The sequence below is a fragment of the Camponotus vicinus genome, unplaced genomic scaffold (assembly GCF_025532165.1).
Source record: "Camponotus vicinus isolate PSW18456_S1 unplaced genomic scaffold, iyCamVici1.0 SCAF_6, whole genome shotgun sequence".
NCBI lineage: Eukaryota > Metazoa > Arthropoda > Insecta > Hymenoptera > Formicidae > Camponotus > Camponotus vicinus.
In genome coordinates, this window is record NW_028141978.1 from 15,545,506 (window position 1) to 15,568,201 (window position 22,696).

The following is a 22,696-nucleotide window of genomic DNA, read 5'->3' on the forward strand; positions in this document are numbered from 1 at the left end:
TACACTTTTTATTAATTTTTTATTATGATTTTCACAAATATAGTCACTTATAGTAATTTGCTCGATTTCAATTAAGCCTTCTTCCTTACTATCGTTATGTCGCCTCGTTAGCAATTCAATTAGATTTCGTAAATTAGCGGTTAGCTCCGGATTCGTACTCTTCTTTGATTAATTTTCTATTAACGACTGTCCGCCGCGGACCCGCGGTGGACGGTTTTTAACACCTCATTTTTAGGGGTATTTTGGAGGGGATCGCCTAGCGACATGATCATATATGGTCATGGAAGATTTTCGTGGCCGTCAAGTCCAAGTGCAAACGAAGGAGGTTCAAAGTCGAATCCTTTCGTTGGCATTTTTACGTTTCCGGCGAACTCGCGCGTGGTTCGCTGAGGTAGCGGTTTTACGCGGTTCGCGAACATTCTATCGCATTTTAATCGTATAAAATTTATTAATGGTAAAGTAAAATAAAGTTATAGTCTTTCGGACTATAACATATTATGTAGCATAAATTTAAATACAAACCAAAATTTTCCTCGGGCATGTCCGATGTTTTATTGAGTGTTTGCAGAAATTCTCTCAAGGAAAGCCTGTAACAATAGAAAATATACGCAAATAAGAAGTTACCATAATTTAACGTAATATGTATTTAAAAAATGTAATATAATTTTTAAATATGTATATTCTTCATATTCTATTTCTATTTTTAAGTAAAATTGCCTTTAAAGCAGATATTTAATTACCTTCCTGAACTTAAAGAGGCTTGTGCTTCAGCAATGCGCTTGTCGCGTATTATATTATGTCGGACTCGTACTCTCTTTACGCTACATCCCTCCGTTAATCTCTCAATATTTATCTCTTGATCGAGAAGTATTTCATTTAAATTGTCTATAAAACATAAAAAGATTGTGTTGTAGAAATACATTTATACAATGTACAGATTACAATTTGTTGCAATGTAATAAACAATACGTACGAAGAAATTGCCAAATATTAGGATGAGCTCCACCAAATCTATGAAAAAGTACGTGATGGAAACTCCACAAAATTGTTCGTTCGTATAGGCGTGCCATAAACGGAAATTTTTTCTTTTAAAGGGAGCCAAATGCGCCTTAAATAAACAATTGAATTGTAACACGGCGGGATAGTTTGTCGATATCAGATCAGCCTCTTTTTGAATGATTTGTAATCCTTCCTCAAATGCATTGACCGGTGCCAATGGCAAGGCCATGGTAGGCCCAAGAACCTTCCTAGGGGCTGCCGTTAAACCTAAGGCTTTCCAACGTCTTAATACAGCCTGCGTAACATAATATTGAATGTAACATTGAATCATATTTAACGAGCAGATGTAAAAAGAAGCTTTATAAAAATCACAAAATTATTAGATGTTTTTGTCATTTCAGATATTATATACATATATATATATATACCTGATTAAAGTGAAACCAACAACCAGTTATACGTGCTTCTGGAAAAATTTCCCTTGCAACTGTCATTGCCGCGCGCTCATAATCACTCATTACTGAGTGCACTCCTTCTAATGCATTCGGATGGAGTTCCTTTAATCTTTGCCAAATCGCATAATATACATCCATCGTGCGCTTCTCACACAATGCAAAGAGGATAGGTATACCCTAATAAATAAAGAGCAAAAATCTATATCAAAAAATCTATAACATAAAAACATCACTAGACACAAACAGATCAAAAGTTATTAAATTTGTATATAATATTTTACTCACTGAAAATGTACCATCCATGAATATTTCTGTAGCTGCTGCTAGAGCGTTTAACAGGATATCAGTTGTAAATAGAACTGCTCTATAGCCATTATCGGATAATATGGTACTTTTATAAAATCGTTCGATCGGCGAATAATTCATTAATGCTACCTCAAGTTCAACAATGGTCTGTGGTGTTTCTGGTCTGTGACGTATTTGTTCTCTATAGAGAAAACTTCTCATGGTACGATAAGATATCTTTTTCGCAGCTTCTGGATTCCTGCAAAAAAGCAATATAAATAAAATTATCTAAGTTGAAAGATTTGATATTTAATTTGATATTACGAATAATAAAATTGCCTGATATTTATTTTATACGAGGCATATTCATAAAGTAAGGGCCGTTTGGTCATTAAAAAAAATAAACTCGTGAGAAAAGGTTTTTATTGACAGTTTTAGTTTACTACATATCTACTTCACTTTTCCACATAATCGCCATTCAGTTTTAAGCACTTTTCGTAACGCTGCACCAGTTTCCTTAACTCCTCTGCATAGAAGTTCGTCGCCTGGGAATTGAACCAGTTGACAACGGCAGTCTTGAGTTCCTCGTCGTTTTCAAACCGTTGTCCACCAAGCCACCGTTTCAAATGCAAGAAGAGGAAGTAGTCGCTAGGTGCAAGGTCGGGACTATATGGAGGGTGGTCAAAAAGTTCCCAACGAAAATCTTGAATCTTCTTCTTGGTTACGGCAGCGGTGTGAGGACGCGCGTTGTCGTGAAGGAGGATTACGCCGGACGACAGTTTCTCGCGTCGTCGATTTTGGATCGCACGTCTCAGTTTGGTGAGCGTTTCGCAGTTCAATTCCCAGGCGGCGAACTTCTATGCAGAGGGGTTAAAGAAACTGGTGCAGCGTTACGAAAAGTGCTTAGAACTGAATGGCGATTATGTGGAAAAGTGAAGTAGATATGTAGTAAACTAAAACTGTCAATAAAAACCTTTTCTCACAAGTTTATTTTTTTTAATGACCAAACGGCCCTTACTTTATGAATATGCCTCGTATTTATTGATTTAATTGATTAATTAGAATAAAAAAGATAAAGATTTTTTAATTTTGATTAACAAAATATTATTATAATTCCTCAGCTTTAACATTTCAAAATTTTTTTAATTTTTCAAAAGAAATGCCTTTTATATTTTTACATTAGCATAATGTAACATTAAGTATATATATACTTAATGTTACATTATGCTAATGTAAAAATAAGTTTAAGTATAAGTATTAAGTATATATATATATATATATATATATATATATATATATGTATATATATATATATATACATATATATATATATGTATATATATATATATATATATATACCGAAGGCGATTGCACGTGCATTGTTGAAAAAAAAATAAAATGATTATTGTTAGAAAGTTATATATATTATCTTGACACGATATTTCATAACTCATTTCAGGCATGCAAATATAGGACCAAAAAATAATTAAAAAGTTCATCTGTTCTTGAAATACGTCCCGAGTATTACAAAATATCCTATAAAAAATAAATATTGAAATAATTTATAAATAACGTATAAATATTAAAAAGAACTTTCTGATTCTCGTGAATGTTTTTTATTAAATATCTTATTACGAACATTATTGAATAATATTCGATTCGATCGAATGAAATAATTAAATAATTTCAAATAATAATTCCGATACTTCACGTGCAAACGGAAGATCTATTTCGATTCGAACATGATTTAACAGGAGATTTCATGTCGCGATTAGAAAAAACCGTTATTGTTTCGTCATATAGTAATAAGAAGTCGATTCCGAAATGATGCGTAATATCTCAAAAATACAAACAGAAACGTAACAAAAAAAGCTGATCGGTAAAACGTGTTTCTTCGATTAGAATTTGCTTAAATATATATTTCCGTATATATATCCGGTTGCCTCAAATGCATAAAAAACACCAACCATTTTTAAAGTAACACAAAACTTATAACACTTTCGCATTTAAATTATGCATAATCACACATTATTATATCAATTAGCAAAATAATATTCTTTGTCCATTGAATAAAAAACATGGCTTGTGAAATTTGAAACTGCCAGCATATTGTCATCTTTATTATTTACCGAATGTTAAACAAAGACAACGCACCGATAGTAATTTCGGAATGCAAATCATATTATACATATAGTATGTATAATACATATAGTGAATAATTAAAATTAAATTGTTATAAAAAATCCTTATCAAACAAAAATATAGAAAGCATTAAATATGTTATATTTTCTCAAAATGATTTTTGTTTATCGAGACTCACTCTAACACCGTTTCCTTCGTCTTTATCAAGATTTTCTAATTGTAGAATCGTCATTTTTTGTTTAGTATTGTAATTGAATAATATAGTATTGAAATTTCATAACATAAACAAGAAATCGAAATTATTTTTTATATAAATCTTATCGTTAACTATTTTTATATACAGACATTTTATTTTATATGCACACATTTATTTATAAATCAAACATATTTTAACATATTGAGAGAGAGAGAGAGAGAGAGAGAGAGAGTGAGAGAGAGTGTGTGTGTGTGTGAGTGAGAGTGAGAGTGAGAGATATTTACCGTCGGCACATCATATCAAATATATCCTTCGGTTTCATTATTGTTTCTTGAGATATTCGCAGCATTTCCTTCTTCATTTCAATCTCTTGCAACATTGTCTCGTTTGCTGGATGATTGTGCGATGTTTTCAAAGTGTATGTCTCATCCCGATTTTTTATCAATACTGCGTAGCAATTCAGACTTCGCCGCGATGCACACCGATATATAGCATTACATCGTTTATCGATATGATAAACATGTCCTTCGTATACAGATATAACAGTACCATTACGTTTACCCATAACTTTCTCCATAATAGAACGTGTATTTTACGTACATGTACTGTACATATATTATGAGATAAACTAAGACGAGAAACTATACTTATATTAATAGAGTCGACAAATATTTTGTACCGTTAAATAAAACAAAACTATTTATCATCGAAAGAAGAATTATAACTCTTACAATAAGACCTCTGTTATATTCTTACGAACTACGAACGTTCGCGAACGACGATCGGAAATCGGAAGTACTGAGTACTGAGTGTGAAATTGCAAGGTCTTGGTATAATATTTACCTAGAACGCATAACGAAAGTTGGGATATGGTCACATATTTATTGGCTATTATTTCGAATCTTCTGTTCACGGCGCGACAATCTATTCGCTAATCGTGAGAAACAAAGAGAAAGAAAGTGAGAGTGAGAGAAGGATTCCTCCTTCAGGAACATGAGTATATCGTAATAGAGAGGCGGTGCGTGTAAGGAGCATCGACGAAGAGAGATATATGTTTTGTCTCAAGTCTCAAGTAGCAATACAGTAACTACATGCTCTGATACTTTGTTTTATTTTATTTCTTTGTAAATATTCCTGATGCAACATTTAGTTAAATTTCGTTGTCTAATTAAAGAAATATACGTACAATGATGATAAAACAATTATGTATTAACCATTTCTGATGTTATCAGAATTTGTATTATGAACTCATTTTCATACTTTTCATTACTTGTAGGTTTTATCGTCACTGTACATATATTTCTTTAATTAGACAACAAAATTTAAGTAAATGTCGCATTTAAAAAACTTTTAAAGAAATAAAGGAAATCAAAGCACATAGTTACTATACTGCTACAGTTGAGACAAAATATATATCTCTCTTCGCCTATGCTTCTCGCACGTGTCGCACCAAAGCCTACCTATTAAGGCTCCTTCACACAGGACGCGTTGATGATGCGCGGCAAGAAACGATGCGATAGCCAATCAACTTACAACCTTTCCGTAAGAACAAAAGATATATTATATTTAGAGATATATGTAGATATCGTATGAGATATATATTTACATTTTAAAGTATACTTATAAAAGGAAATCCCTCATTTTTCATATTTTTTTTCTATTCAATTGATAGCACCGACTATCGCCGAGTCAGAGCCAGAACCATTAGACAATGAAGATACTGTAAGAACGAGCAACCTACCTCTACGTAGTCGCGGAAGACCTCGTGGACGCGGTCGCAACCTGCAGATAGGTAAAACAATCTATGCATTTTATAAAGTTATATAAATATATATCTTATAATAATATTTAGAGATATATGTAGATATCGTATGAGATATATATTTACATTTTAAAGTATACTTATAAAAAGAAATCCCTCATTTTCCATACCCACACAGCACATGATATTATTCGTATATACTGAATTGCTACTGAATATACTACAGATATATAAGATATACAGATAATATCTCTATAACGTATTTTGTAGTATATTACTTTTCTGATATTCTTAGAATATACGAAACTCATCAGTAATATTTGGTATATTTATCGAATATTCTCAGAATATACTAAAATTATCAGCAATATTACATTTTTTATCGGATATTTTTGGAATGTATGAAGCATTCCCAGCAAACACAGAATACAAATATATATCAATTTGTTTGATATCAATTAGCAAACTTCTTAGGGCTCCTGCACACAGAACGCGGCAACACTTGCCGCGCGGCGGAAGCCGACGCGATAAGCCAATACAAAAGTTGGATTGAGTTCAACTTTGACGCGCGGTAGATGTTACGTATCTGCTGATTGGCTATCGCGTCGGCTTCTGCCGCGCGGCAAGTGTTGCCGCGTCCTGTGTGCAGGAGCCCTTACGGAAATAGACAATGGTATTACGGAGAATGCGGAGATAGTTCTTTTCCGGTTTGATTCATGAGGACATACACAGTAGGAACGACGGTTAATATTTATATCAAAGGTAATCTTCTTATCTTCTTTAAATAATCAGCTCATATGTACAACATATATACAAATGATAATCAAATTAAGATTTGTACTTATATTTTTTTACCAATATTCATTTAATATCTTGTCAAATCATTGTTAAAAGTAATTAGGTTATGTGTTCTAAGAACGATCACGTTGCATCATAAATTCTTTATGCCTAATTCTATATTCCATTACATTTTGAAACAAATGGCTTAGTTTTTGTATATTTTTTACTAATTTTTATAAATCGAACCTCTAAAATGTATTAAGAAAAGTATACAATTTAACTTCATACGTGAATATCAGTTACTGCAGTATGATGTGCAGTATAATATTTGTGTAATTGATTTACGTATAAGTCCCGATCTATAATAGCTGATTTAAGATTTAATCTTTGCTTTAAACAATCCTAAGTTTCAAGCTCTAACATTTAAAAATATGCGATAGAAAGATTTACTTATTATTTGATTAATAATCAAGCACTCTTTAATAATTGATAAAAATAGTTAGGAAATACAGTGATAGTGTTTGTTTATATAATATCATTTAAAATCATAAACCACAATTGTTTGCAAGTATGGATAATATAATTTAAATATTTTATGTTGCAGCGTTCTTCAAAGTTCTCAGACTACTTTTTGCAAAGTTTTTGCATTTTGATACTCAAATAGTTTATTCAAACATATTTAGATACTTGGATATATAGACGTTACTACCACAAATATTTGAGCAGAAATTATATCGACAATTCTACTAAAGGTGCATTGTGGACATGTATAAGTTATATATGTATATAATAGTTTGAATCAAGAGATATTACATAGTATTTATTTATGTAATAACATTTAAAATCATGAACCACAATTGTTTGTAAGTATCGATAATATAATTTAAATGTTTTATGTTGCAGCATTCTTCAAAGTTGTCAGACTACTTTTTGCGGAGTTCCTGCATTTTGATACTCAAATATTCAAATATATTTTGATACTTACTATATATGTGTAGACGTTACTACCACAAATATTTGAGCAGAAACTATATCAACAATTCTACTAAAGGTGCATTGTGGACACGTAAGTCAATATACATTATTGCATTATGTTGAACGATTTATGATATAAAATGATAAATATATGGGAAACATTATTTTCTTGAAACATAAAATCTTATTCCAAGTTACAAATTGTTCTTTTATGAGTAATTTAAAAATCGTAAACTAATTATTAGTCTTATATCCAAAGATTAATATTTGTTTGTTATTATATAATTCTTTCTTAGACACAGAAAAGAATTTCAGTTATAAAAGGTTAAGTTATCTTCTAACTTTAATATTAATTTTTCAAAGTTAATATTTTAATATGTAATAGTATTCTACAAAATTTATTATTTTATATTATAATATTTAACATCTTTTAAATAGTGTTGGTAATTTCCGTATCATTTATCCTGTGCAGTTATGTTTAAACGATTGTTAAGCTAGCGCCAGACTATGCGCGTTTAAATGCGTTTCTTCTCATTCAGAAGTTAATTCCCTCTATCTGCATACGATAGGAGATACGAGAATTACCGGACACGTTGTATACATATATACAAGGTATCCCAAGTTTGTCTGTACAAATTTTAGTAGCATATTCTATAAGCAGAAATAAAAAGAATGTTATACAATCATGGGTCTTAAAATACTTTATTAGGAAGTTATTGCAAAAGTTAGAATTTTGTATTGAAAAAATAGTAATTTTATTATAAATAAGATTATCTTATCTTTCTTTTCGTGTTTATTATTTAAAATGATAGGTGATCATGATAATGAATATGAGCAACTATAATAGCAACGAGTGTATCATGTAGAACATTGTCCCAAAAAGTTAAAAGTTTGTATGCAGCTGCAAAGATAAAGATAAAGCAAAATTTGTAGAGTAAATAAATTCACGAAAGTTCTAGAGTGATAAATTCAATATTGATGTATAACTTATATTGACATGAGCGGGTAATACTTTGAAATGCAAATTTAAATAAAATTGTTTCTTACACATTTCGTATTTCTGTAATAACTTTTTAATAAATTATTCTGGAGACCTATGTTTATGTAACTTTTTTTTAAATTTCTGTTCATAGAACTTGCTACTAAAGTTTATAAAGAAAAACTTGAAACACCTTGTACGTAATTGCAACGTATTCATTTTATTTTTAATTATTCTATTTATTCTATTTATTTTATTCTGCATTTTTTTATTCTATTTATTTAAATATTTTTTAAAGAACGAAAAATCAGAGTATATAAACCAGAGAATTTTGTTGTAATGTCATACATTTTTAAAAATGTACATGAATTTCATGAATTTCATGAATGTACATGAATTTCTCACATAAAAGAATTCTAGTGATAGTATTGAAAAATTTGACAATAATAATATTAATTAAAATTTATTAAAGTTGTAACATTTTGTAATCGATAAAAATATTTTCATTATAAGAATATAATTCCAGAAGGAATACTCTGATTTTTAATTTCTCACGTTCAATACTTACATAAAATATACTTGCATTTGTTTAATATTTCCGTTTCTAATTTTATTAATATGAATTTTGATATTATTATAAATATATATGTTATATATATTTTAAATTTCATTTTATTCATAATCATTTCATCATTGCCATAACATTTTAAATACTGCATTTTACGTAATATACATATAATGTCTATGATAATTGTGAGATAATAACGATTATAATAATATACTTAAACAGAGTTAAAATGAATCGAAAGCGTTCAAGGAAAGACATCTTACATATGTCAAAACGACAATTAAATAGATTGATTAAACAAGAATCAGAATTTATCTCTAAATCTGTGTTAAATACTGCTCTATCACATACAAATATTAATGATAAGCGCACAAACAATGTGGAAAACATTTTAAAAATTAATTCTGATATAACAAATATTGAAAACGATGCACAAGTAATCGAAAAAGATAATGTTTCTACAAAGAACAAGAATAACGATATGTTAATAAATTATGAACATTTCAATACAGATGCATATATAAATGAACACAATTTACATTCCTCACAATGCATTACAAGAATTCCTTGTGAAGAATCAATAGTTCATGTGACATCTGAAAATGCACATTTGGCAAACAGCAATTTTAAAAAAGATCTTGTTGTCTGGGCTACGAAGTATCAAATTAAACATAATGCTCTAAAAGCACTACTTTTGAAATTAAAACAACATTCTTGTTTTTCAACATTGTTAACAGATCCACGATCATTTTTAAAAACACCAAGAACACAAACGATACGTGTAGTAGTACCAGGAATATATTATCATTTTGGATTATTTAATATCATATCAGATATCATTACAAAAAGATTAACATTACAAAAAGATAATTTTGATTGTATCAAAATAACTATAAACATTGATGGATTACCATTATCGAAATCGTCACAGCAACAATTTTGGCCTATATTAGGCTCAATTCTTCCCTATAACAATGTGTTTATCATCGGAATTTATTATGGAAATGAAAAACCAGCCAACGCAAATGATTTTTTACAAGATTTTATTAATGAAGCAATAGAAATATGTGAGAATGGCATTTGCATCGATAATTGTAATATACAATGTAGAATTGAAGCACTAATATGTGATACACCAGCCAAAGCATTTGCTTTATGTATAAAAGGGCATTCAGGGTATTCCAGTTGCACTAAATGCATTACTGAAGGAGAATACATAAAAAATCGGATATGTTTTCCACAAATGGATGCGCCACTTAGAACAGATGAGGATTTTATAGAGAAGGTTGATGATAATTATCATAACCCAAATATAACATCTAGCTTGTTAAAAATACCTCATTTTAAACCTGTCACAAATGTTCCTTTAGATTACATGCATTTAATATGCTTGGGAATTATGCGCAAATTAATATATTTGGCTTGATGGAGATCTACATTTTCGTATGCAACATAGAGCAGTAAAAGAAATTTCTACACGTTTAACACAATTAAAACCATCGATACCTTCAGAATTTGTTAGAAAACCACGAGGGATGGATTGTATAAGGTTATGGAAAGCCACAGAATACAGATTAATACTTCTATATACAGGACCAGTGGCTTTCAAATCTATTTTAAAAATAAATGTATATACACATTTTATGATATTTCACGTGATAATAAGATTTATGTCTTCTAAAAACTTACATGAATATTTATCCTATGCGCAAGAATTAGTTTTCTTTTTTATAAAGACATTTATAAAACTGTATGGAATTCATAATGTGTCGCACAATGTGCATAGTCTTCTTCATCTTGTAGACGATGTTAGAAGATTTGGACCACTTGACGATTTCAGCGCATTTAAATTTGAAAATTATATGCAAACATTAAAGAAATTACTTAGAAAATCCGAAAAGCCATTACAACAAGTAGTACGGAGATGCACAGAGAAAGAAATAAACTTAGATACATCACTATTACAAAATATTTCGTCAAGTTCTATTTTAACACATCCAGATTTAGTAGCATTACATTATGATGGTCCACTCACATTTGATTGCAATAATCCGCAATACAAAGTTATTAAATATAATGGAATCACATTCAAAGCTGGAACATTAGCAAATAATTGTTGTGGCTTAAGCGATGGTACTATTGTATGTATCGAAAATGTGGCGCACTGTAAAAAACGAAACATTCCTATGATTATAGGATATGAATTTTTGGAAAAAAAGGATCTATTTGACGTTCCTTGTCCATCTTCTTTGCTTGGAATATATTGTGTACACTTATTGTCACATTTAAAATCGTGGCCATTAGAAACTGTGATAACGAAATACGTAAAATTACCTTGTGGAAATAATACATTTGCAGTTTTTCCACTATTACATATTGAAATATAATATGTTTATTGATATGATATCAGGATGGCTGAAAAAAAATTGTATTCAGTCGTTGAATTTGAAGATGGGCTCCAAGTTATTCCAAATATTTGGTTAAGTGCAGATTTTAAATATGCTTTTTGGCCACATTATACAAATAATAAAAGATATGAAAAAGCAGTTAAACTAATGGAATTACCGGAATCTACATGGTTGGAACACCCAATCAAAAGAATATTCGGGACATTTTGTAAGTAATATTTTATTTATTTATTTGTTTTAACTTATTTTCTCCACTTTTTATAAATAGAAGTGATAGTAATTTCAAGTATAAATAAATATTTTTTTTAATGTTGCTATATATTATTATATATTATATTATAACACTTTTTACATTAAAATATTATATATTAATAAACAGAGTTATTTTCAATGGTCTAAAGAAACTTATAAAGATTCAAGATGTATACGAAGAGATATAATTTTCAATTTATCGAGTTTACTAACAGTTTATCGAGTCTAGTCGGAAACGTTAATAGATTGATTAGAATAATATAATATTGTTTTTCTTTTTTAGCTTCCTATGAAAAGGCAAGGAAAAAATTAAAGGATGCCGAAGATTTATCAGATATAAATTCTTGCACTGAAACAGAAAAATATTTAAAAGAGACACGAAAAATCAGAGCTGCTAAAGCAAAGAGTGACTCATCGAATAGTAGTGATGAATTGGATGAATTATCTGAAATGGATGAATTACTCAAAAATATTCCAAAAATTCCGGAGAAACAAATAACTACTCATAGCGAAATAAGAAAAGTTATGCGAAAAGGTAAAAATATAATGATATAGCAATAATAGATATTAAAAATGAGTAGTTTAGTATATAATAAACTAAAAAATTAATTTATAGAAAATGCGAATGTCTCTTGTGTAAAGAAACAAGTTGAAATAAATAAAAATATGTTTGAAATGGAAGATACCGAGCAGTACTCTAAGAAAATGACAAACAAAGATTTTCGTAAGTATAATCCTTTTTAAAGAAAATACAGAAATGTAAAATTATAATGAAAGTGGAAAGAGTAAAGAGAGAAGGAATAAAAATAAATTAACAAAAATTGGAAATTATTATCAAAAAATAATCCAATAATAATGATAGTGAATATATAAAATAATAATGAATAAATAAAATAATGAAAATAGATAAGCTGATGTCAAATTATTAAATTTTTTTTTTCAGAATTACAGCAATGTATGAGTTTTGGTAAATCAACATTAGATGTGCATACTTTGAAGAATAATGTACAAGGTTTATAAATACATTAATATTTTTCACTATGATTAGAATAATATAACATATAAAACAAATAAAACGTGTACTACCTGTAGTACTCGAGGATAAATGTTGTTGCACCCCGCAGCAGAAAATAAATCTACATAAATTGATACAATTGTATTACAATTTCTAAAATCGTAATATATCCTATGTAATAGCGCACGATCGGAGGACTCTTCAACTCATTTTAACGAAAACAAATAGTCTCATTTGTTTTTTCATTTCGTTTCGAAGATGATATATAACGACTTGAATAGTGATAAAACTCATTAAAATCTTTTTACAATGATCATATTAAATATATCTTTTATGTAACACTTTTCCTAATCCTTTTTTATAAACTAAGCAAAATATAAACTTTTTTTTAGAATGCATAAGAATTTGATGACCAATTTCATTATTTTTACTTTTGTGAAAATCATCGACAAAAAATATCTTATCGGTTTAGTTCTTACATTTACAGAATAAATATAAAGAAATAATAGTTATATTCAATACAAATCAGCTTTTTATAATAATGCTGATTGGTGTATAGTTTTTGTTTAGAAATTTCTGATAGATTCAAAAATTTATTCAATATGAATTACACTTATTAATTATCTTGATGTTGTAAAATTTCTTTCTTTTCTTAATATTAGTAGAATAAATTCTTTTATTTTTCAGAATTACAATCAGAATCACAATCAGGAGCATTTCAACCATTAGAAAACTGGTCAACCAGAAGCGAGCAACAAATTACCGATTTAAACATTGATGATGATTTAGGTATATTATTAACTTATATTTTTTTTATTTGAATGTATAATATACTTTATAATATACTTTTGATCTGTAATATTCATTTTTGTGTAATATTGTTTAGTATAGTCACATTTTCTTCGTTAATTATCGTGAATTTTATAATTGTGTAAAATTAACATTTTATAAGCATATATTTTTATAAGCAGAACCATATTTTTATTAATTTACAGTAACTGAAAATTTTCGCCGATTTGTTATCAGAAAATTGATAAGTTTAGAGATAAAAATGAATATAATCCAAGGACATCAAAAGTCAATATCACAGAAACTATTAGTTAGTACCGTGGATTCAGAAGAAAAAGAAGACATTTTCCAAAATCTACCAATAAAAAATGAAAATGAACTCGAAATAATCGAAACAAAGTTAAACAACAATTCAACTTATAGAAAACATATGGTAAGTTATACTTCTGTTTTTATATAAATTAATTTTAAATATAGAATAATTTCAATTATATAGCTTTGATGTATGGACTTAAAGACATAGACTGCGCATCCCTATACAAAAGACTGTCTTAAACATTACAAAGAGAGCGATAGCGGTCGGATCTCTTTCTCTCCTTCAATTGTGCGAGAGAGAAAGAAATCTGACCGCTATCGCTCTTTCTTTCTAATGTTTAAGACAGTCTTTTGTATAGGAATGCGCAGTCTATTTCTTTAAGTCTATGCTTTGATGTTCTAAGTAAAATAAAATAAATGAAAATAATTGTAATTCAATAAATTCAATAAGTTAAAATAAATTCAACATTAAAACAATTCAATATTAAAATAATGAGATAATATAATGTAAACGTTTGCAACGTTAAAAAAGTAATATATAATATAAATCGATAAATATTAGTGCAAGATAATTTTATTACAAATATTCTAAAATCGCATATTATTTTAAGACTAACATATTAATCTTTTCTTATCTAAAAGCTTATTTGTATATATAAAGTTTTTCTTCCTAATAATTTTCTATTGCATTTCTCAAGATTCGATTTTTCATCAAAGTATGTCTTCATTATAGCATCATTAAAAAGCTTTTTAAAGTAAAAGATCAATCAATAAATGACAGGTAAAACATCCAACTGATAATAATGTAATTATATTTCAGATTAAACAATTGGCCCGAATTATGTGCCAAGATACGAAAACTTCGTGCATTCGACTTATGAGGCAGATTTTTACAAACCAATTGGCAATGAAATATAGCTGGTACGGAGCAAAGAAGAAAAATATCTTCTCAAACTTACAATTATGTAAAGTAATTATGTGTAAGTACAATAAATTCAGAATTGCAATTTTGAATTATTTAATGGCATAATTTGGTATACAAATAAAAATAAAAATTTATAAACATATCTATAGCAATTTACTTATTGAATTAAGTAAAGAAATATTTTTTTACAGAAATATTGATATTTTAAGTAATTTTATTTATACTGATATATTGATATCAAAACAAACTTATTCTTACATTTGTAATCGATTCAAATTTAAACAAATTTTGAAAATGATATTTACAAATTACTAATGTATAAAAATTAATATGTTTCACAGGTGTGATAAGAAACTCTCATGCAGATGCAACAGATGACGAAATATCAACACCCATAAAAATATGGTTAGCACATGCAAAAGAACGTGCTACAAAAGAAAAAAGTGATATTCGAAATACTGTTACATGTGATATATTGGAAGTTCCTATTATTATTACTTAAGTATTAAGTTTGAAGTAATATTTTGATTTCAAAGTAAAGTTTCTAAGTTCTTAAGTTTATTTTTTCTTGTTAATATAACTTCGTTTGCTCATGTACGATACGTGCTCTACGTACAATATGTAATTTATCGCATGTTTTTTTTGTTACTATAAATATGCAGAGAATATATATAATAATATATTAATATATAAATAATATATATATATATATATATAAAATATATATAAAATAATATATATATAAAATATATATAAAAATAATATATATAACAATATATTAAATAAATATTATAAAATATAACAAATTTAGCATATTAAATATATGTGCAATATAAAAATGAGAAATTTTTTCTGTCAAAAAGTAGATACTTCATAAAAAATAAATAAAAAGTGTGAAATAACATTTTTTATCTAAAGCTTTATTTATAAAACAAACAATTTCACATTTTTATTTATTTTTTACATGAAGAATCTATTTTACACCTATATATTCCAACTATATCCTCTATATATCCTTTATATATCCATATATAATTTATTAGGAATATACTTATAATATTCTACAAATATACTGATAATATACCAAGAGATATTTTTAGTAGACACTGATAATATACTCAAAATATTTTATTAATATACTTATAATATACCAAGAAATATTCTCAGTATATACTGAGTAGGTTTCTAAGGCAGACATAGGAACATTCTCCGTACATTCCCAAAATATTATAGTACGTATCTCGAATATTAATGGGATATACACAATCTACGTTTGTGATATACTGCGTATGTACTCAGGATCTACCTGTGCTGTATGGGTATTTTTTTTTTATTCAATTGATAGCACCGACTATCACCGAGTCAGAGCCAGAACCATTAGACAATGAAGATACTGTAAGAACGAGCAACCTATCAATATCTTTCGATATCTATGTTTATAATTTTAGTTTTATAACATTATTAACATGCAAAATTTTATATAATTTTATAACTTCTAATAGATATATTTTAAAATATAGATATACATATCTTACAAGATATATCTATATATTATAGATACTACGCACGCACGCACGCACACACACATGTATGAGGTATATTTCTGAAAATGAAGTTCGTTCGACTCCTTAAAACAACATTAATAATAAAACTGTGTTAATTTTACATGTTAAATATATCTTAATGCATAATTTTTTTATATTTACATTTATTTGATACATTTTGTGTACTGTAGCGTCAGTTTCTTTATACCGATTAAGTTTTTACAGTTCTAACAAAAGTGATACTATATTTAAATTATAATATTGATGTTAATCGTTAGGGGAACAAAATGCATACCAGCAGATGATTTAGGTACTCTTGATTTAAGCGATAACGAACAGACAGATGTGCCTTCCTACCTTGTTACCACGATGCCAGATACAGTAGTAAGCGAACGCGCTAATGGTATATGCTGTACATGTTTAAATTTCACTGTTGAGTACATATTTGTTCCATGTGGACATTTATGTATTTGCGATAATTGCCAAGAACGATTGGAAGATCACAGATGCCCATTATGTCGAAGAGAATACACAAATTGTATTCGCGCTATAACGAGTTAAATGTGAAAATCGGTATCTTCCGAACCCGCGAGAATGCCTATTGCTTTGATTGATTGATTTTGCAATTGCTGCTAGGATTTTTCAGCATTTTTCTCTGTAAAGTATTCGAGAGTACGGAGTCAGTTAGTTAAGTAAAAAATAAATTATCATTATGTTCATAATGCTGTTTTTTTTGCTTTGATTCCGTATCCTCGAGTACTTTAAACAAAGAAAATGCTGAAAAAAATCGAATGCAGATCGTAGTACTCTCTTCTTCTGCATAGTGTGAATAGTACAGAGTACGAATTTTTTATTTTAATAATACAGGGAAAATTATATTTCTGTTATTTATTATATTAAAGTATAAAAGTAACGTAATATTAAAAATACTTTTAAAGTAATATATGAGTTAAAATAATGAATATGAATTTAAGTAATATGAATTTTATTTTTAAAGTTGGCTTGCAGCTAAATAGTAATCCGCTTAATCAATATTCACATTGTTACTTTCAAAGACTGATAATATATTGTTTTTCCTTTTTATATGTTAAGTGAATTCAATATGCTTACATGATCTCATATATGTGTATTATAAAAAATATATTTTATAAGCTCTAATATATATGGGAGAAGCGCAATATATATATTATAACACACTTTGTTTTATTATTATTATTATTATTATTATTATATATATATGTATAATTTTGTATTTCTTTATGAAAATACATAATATATATCGCTTATATAAATGGAAATTTTAACCGTTATTTATTCAGTTCCTGTTTTCACCTTGTCATATAATCACTCACAAACGTATAATTCTCTCAATTATAAGATTACTTAAGATTACTTATCAGATTGACTCTAAAGTTTCTATGAATCCTTGTATCTATCAATTCGGTATCAGTCTGCACTTTAGTCATAGGTATTAATTGTGCAAAGCCCCATTTGCTTATCTTATGTGTGCAATGTGTATGTGTTCAATATCATGCGTGTAATCTGCATGTGCGCAATAAGGTCATGTAATGTATGGAGAACGTCTATTTTAATTTTTATTTGTTACGTGAAATAATATTATGTGCATGTGCACAATGTCATGTGTGCAATGTGTATGTGCGAAATAATATCATGTGTGCAATGTGTATGTGCGAAATAATATCATGTGCGCAATCTGTATGTATGTAATAATTTCATGTGTGCAATAATGTCATGTGCGCAATCAGCATGTGTGCAATAATGTCATGTGTGCAATGTGCATATGCGCAATAATATCGTGTGTGCAATGTGTATGTGCGCAATAAAGTCATGTGTGCAAAGTGTTAATGCGATTTTATTGTTTTATGTGTGCAATGTGCATGTGTGCAATAATGTCATGTGTGCAATGCGTATATGCGTAATAATATTATGTGTGCAATGTGTATGTACGCAATCATGTCATGTGTGCAATAATGTCATGTGTGCAATGCGTATATGCGTAATAATATTATGTGTGCAATGTGTATGTGCGCAATAATGTCATGTGTGCAATGTGCATGTGTGCAATAATGTCATGTGTGCAATGCGTATATGCGTAATAATATTATGTGTGCAATGTGTATGTACGCAATCATGTCATGTGTGCAATGTGCATGTGTGCAATAATGTCATGTGTGCAATGCGTATATGCGTAATAATATTATATGTGCAATGTGTATGTGCGCAATAATGTCATGTGTGCAATGTGCATGTGTGCAATAATGTCATGTGTGCAATGCGTATATGCGTAATAATATTATGTGTGCAATGTGTATGTGCGCAATAATGTCATGTGTGCAATGTGTATATGCGCAATAAAGTCATGTGTGCAAAGTGTTAATGCGGCTTTATTATTTTATGTGTGCAATAATGTTATGTGTGCAATGTGCATGTGTGCAATAATGTCATGTGTGCAATGTGTATATGCGCAATAAAGTCATGTGTGCAAAGTGTTTATGCGACTTTCTTATTTTATGTGTGCAATAATGTTATGTGTGCAATGTGCATGTGTGCAATAATGTCAGTGTGCAATGCGTATATGCGTAATAATATTATGTGTGCAATGTGTATGTGCGCAATAATGTCATGTGTGCAATGTGTATGTGCGTAATAATGTCATGTGTGCAATCGTACTTTCGTATTTTCATTTTTTTCGTGTGTGCAATAATACATGTAGGCAATCGGGATGTAGGCAATCGGGAATGTCGGCAAAAGAAGCTGTCGACAAAATGTTGTGCGCAAACGAAGCAGTTGGCAATCGGGAATTTAGGCAACTGAAGCCCTCCCAAAAATATTACCTAAAATAAATATAATATTAAAATAAATATTTATTACAGAAAAACATTTTTATTTATTTCCTATATATACAATATATATACATTTTTTTATACCTTTTTTCTAAAAGAAATATTTTAAAAATATTAAAATGATTACTTCTGTTGATATATATATTCTGGGTGTTTTTCTCTCTTTTATATTATTTTACATAATTTATTTTTATTAAATACATAATGTTCTTACAATTTTTTATCTATATTATATAGAATAATTTAGAGTAAATGATTAAAAAATAGTTAAATTATTTATAGAAGCATATGTAGTATTCATAAAAATGTCTTTGTATTCTAATATACTCTACATTTTTATTATTGTTTTATATTATTTCTACAGTTAAATTATATCGATACATACTGCAATAATTGTTAGAGTATTGGTAGAGTACAATGGAGTTAGACTTATTTACGAGAAAATGTTTCAAAATAAGAGTTAGACTTATTTACGAGAAAATGTTTCAAAATAAGAAAATGGAAAAAAATAGAGTGTTTGAAATTGTAATAAAAAAGAAAAAAATATAATATTTGAAAAATATAATATTTGAAAATATTTGAATTTTGTCGTACTTTTTTTGTAATTATTGTGATTCTTTAAATATAATATATTGAATTACTGCATTTAACGCATATCTTGCCAAGGTACAGAGCCTTTTTCTACAAAATATTGAGCGAATGTATCTCTAAACTCTGCTGCTAATCGTGAGTGTGTATTGCTTCCCATTGAACGAATATTTTCAATGGCAGCTGCATTTTCTTCTACATTTTCATACATATCATTAATATTTGCATACTGTGATGTTGATAACAAAAAATTTTGGAGACAGACGGTTGCTTTAACTATGTTTTCGGTTGTTGTTAACGATGCATTAATCGGTTTTCTGAAAATCCTCCACTTACTAGCCATAATGCCAAACGCATTTTTTACGACACGTCTGGCTCGACTTAATCTATAATTAAATATTTCTCTAGTTTTATTCAATCGATTACCGGGATATGTTCTTAAGGTATACTCATTCAGCTGAAATGCAGCATCAGCTACAAGCATGTATGGAACAAATACAGAACTGCAATTTGACAATGAACATAGAGGTGGTAATTCCATTTGTTTATTTTCAAATCGCTGTCCCATAATGGAGCCTTTAAAAATTCCACCGTCATTATGTCTCGCTTGGGCGCCAATATCAACCATCAAAAACTCATAAGATGCTGATACTACCGCTATAAGTACAATGCTGTGTTGTCCTTTATAGTTATAGAATGTCGATCCTGTATGTGGTGGTGCCTGTAAAAAATGTTAGGACGAATTCACACTTTTTTATTCTACAAATAGATAGTATATATTGATATAGATAAAATTATGCAAAATTAATAATATGTCATACTTGTATTACAACATGTTTCCCATCGATAGCTCCTATACAATGTGGGAAGTTCCATCGTCTAAAAAAACCATCTGCTATCTTCTTCCATCCTTGTTGAGAGGGTTGAAATAGAACACGATGTTGTAAAACCTCCCAAATAACTTGACATGTATCTTGAATGATACCAGAAATGGTACTTTTACCTAAACGATATGATATCGCGAGTGATGACATCAAATCACCAGATGCCAAGTATCTGTAAATATATGTATATACTGACATTATATAAAAGTAAACAAATAAATATATATTTCAGGATAAAATAAATAAAATATGTAAGATCAACATACCGCAATGTTATTAACAGCCGAATAGTAGGTGGTATTGGTTTTCGAAAATTTGTTTCTTGTTTTCGTATTATTGGTTCAACTAAATTAAGCAATTCATCGAAAGATTCAGGCATCATTCGTGTATAATTATAATACCACTCCAAGTCTCGGAAACGCATTTCTTGCACCATTGTTGAAGCTTCTCTTTTCGTTTCTCGTCCAAGAATACATGTTCTAATCCATATTTTCTTTTTCTTTTTAGAGCACTTATTTTTTAATTGAATAATTTTCAATTGATTTATTTTTAATAACAAATTTAATAGTCTCCTCTTTTTTTTAAGAGTATTAAATTATTCATTTTATTTTTTGCTAACAATAAAAACTGCGACACTGCGATCAATAGAGCGAAACTAACCCGTCGCGACAATTCACTGCTTCTATCTAGTTATTTTCACTATGTATTTTTTAGTTTACAAGACCACATGGAACTGCTAATCGTGTACAATTTGAACTGCTTCAGTCATCGTACCATCGGAGGCAGTGTGAATCCTCCATTATATTAGGATCATAAGAATAGACTTACTAGCAAAGCTTCAGGTTTTTTGGGTTATAATTTTTCCACAACATTGAAAAAACAATAGTTTATGGCCTGGATTGCCACAACTACATATTTGTGCTTTTACACATTTCTTTCATTTTACATTACACAATATGGCATGGTAATCCCAAAGATGAGAATTATAAAATGATTGTTATCCTGAATACGATATACATTATCATTGTGAGTCATCGTCATTTTTTTAAATTATAAAAATTATTCAATTATAATTAACAAATATTTATTAATAATTTGATATTGAATTCCATTAAATTAATTTTAGAATTAAATATTTCAATTCAATTTAAATAGTTAAATTTTTAAAAATTTGATTTGTAATATCAAAGATATTAATTTTAATTTTAAATTATTATATTATATTATTTATTTATAAAACTTTTTATTTTATAGAATTATTTTATTTTTCATACTATAATATTTTTATTACTATAATACTTTTATTATTTAATATAAATTTATTTTTTGAATGGAAAAAATTGTTTTCATTAAATTCAATTAATATTATTATGTTAATATATTTTGATTTTATATTAATATTATTATATGTTAATATTATTATATGTTAATATATTTTGATTATATAACTTTTATATTTTTAAGAATTGCATTTATCATTTCATTAATAATTATATGTTGTAGAAGAGAATATATATTTATAGAAAAAAATAAAATACAATTTATTTATTTAATATTATTGATGAAGTGGAAATATATATAATAAACAAATCTGTCGGAAAATTGTTATTTAGGACAATAACAATGAGTTTGTATTTCTTATCATTATGAGTACAGTGGTCCCTGTCTATAGAATAGTGATGAGAAATACAAACTCATTGTTATCATCCTAAATAACAAATACTTAGTCATTATGATTTTATAGCATAGCATATTTCATAGCATTCCAATTTGATTATACCGCAATAAAATTTAATAGGTAAAATGCGGAAAAGTTTTTGGAATATTTCTAACCGACACATCCGAAGACTTGCAGAACAAGAAGCTAACGCATTAATGGATTCACGTTTTGAATCGCCTCCGCGGGATGTATTACAAACTAGTTCTACTACAGTTAACAATGAGAGGCTAGAAATGCAAGAACAACTTGGT

The 22,696-nt window shown here is 28.3% G+C and overlaps 2 protein-coding genes and 1 pseudogene across 2 annotated transcripts; 2 read left to right on the top strand and 1 right to left on the bottom strand.

Annotated features, from left to right (window-relative positions):
* Positions 1-736: 736 nt before the first annotated feature.
* On the bottom strand, positions 737-1,592 carry LOC145973064 (uncharacterized; annotated as a pseudogene).
* A 4,927-nt stretch (positions 1,593-6,519) lies between these two features.
* Positions 6,520-10,661, top strand: LOC145973103 (uncharacterized). Its single transcript, XM_083102293.1, has 4 exons — positions 6,520-6,601; positions 7,224-7,371; positions 7,523-7,685; positions 9,364-10,661. Exon 4 carries the CDS (start codon positions 9,371-9,373, stop codon positions 10,565-10,567), a length of 1,197 nt encoding a protein of 398 aa, XP_082958419.1. The 5' UTR covers positions 6,520-6,601; positions 7,224-7,371; positions 7,523-7,685; positions 9,364-9,370; the 3' UTR covers positions 10,568-10,661.
* A 752-nt stretch (positions 10,662-11,413) lies between these two features.
* Positions 11,414-15,404, top strand: LOC145973102 (uncharacterized). The gene is made up of 8 exons (XM_083102292.1): positions 11,414-11,757; positions 12,085-12,336; positions 12,418-12,525; positions 12,745-12,813; positions 13,504-13,605; positions 13,812-14,038; positions 14,741-14,900; positions 15,187-15,404. Exons 1-8 carry the CDS (start codon positions 11,553-11,555, stop codon positions 15,345-15,347), a joined length of 1,284 nt encoding a protein of 427 aa, XP_082958418.1. The 5' UTR covers positions 11,414-11,552; the 3' UTR covers positions 15,348-15,404.
* The last annotated feature ends 7,292 nt before the right edge of the window (positions 15,405-22,696 follow it).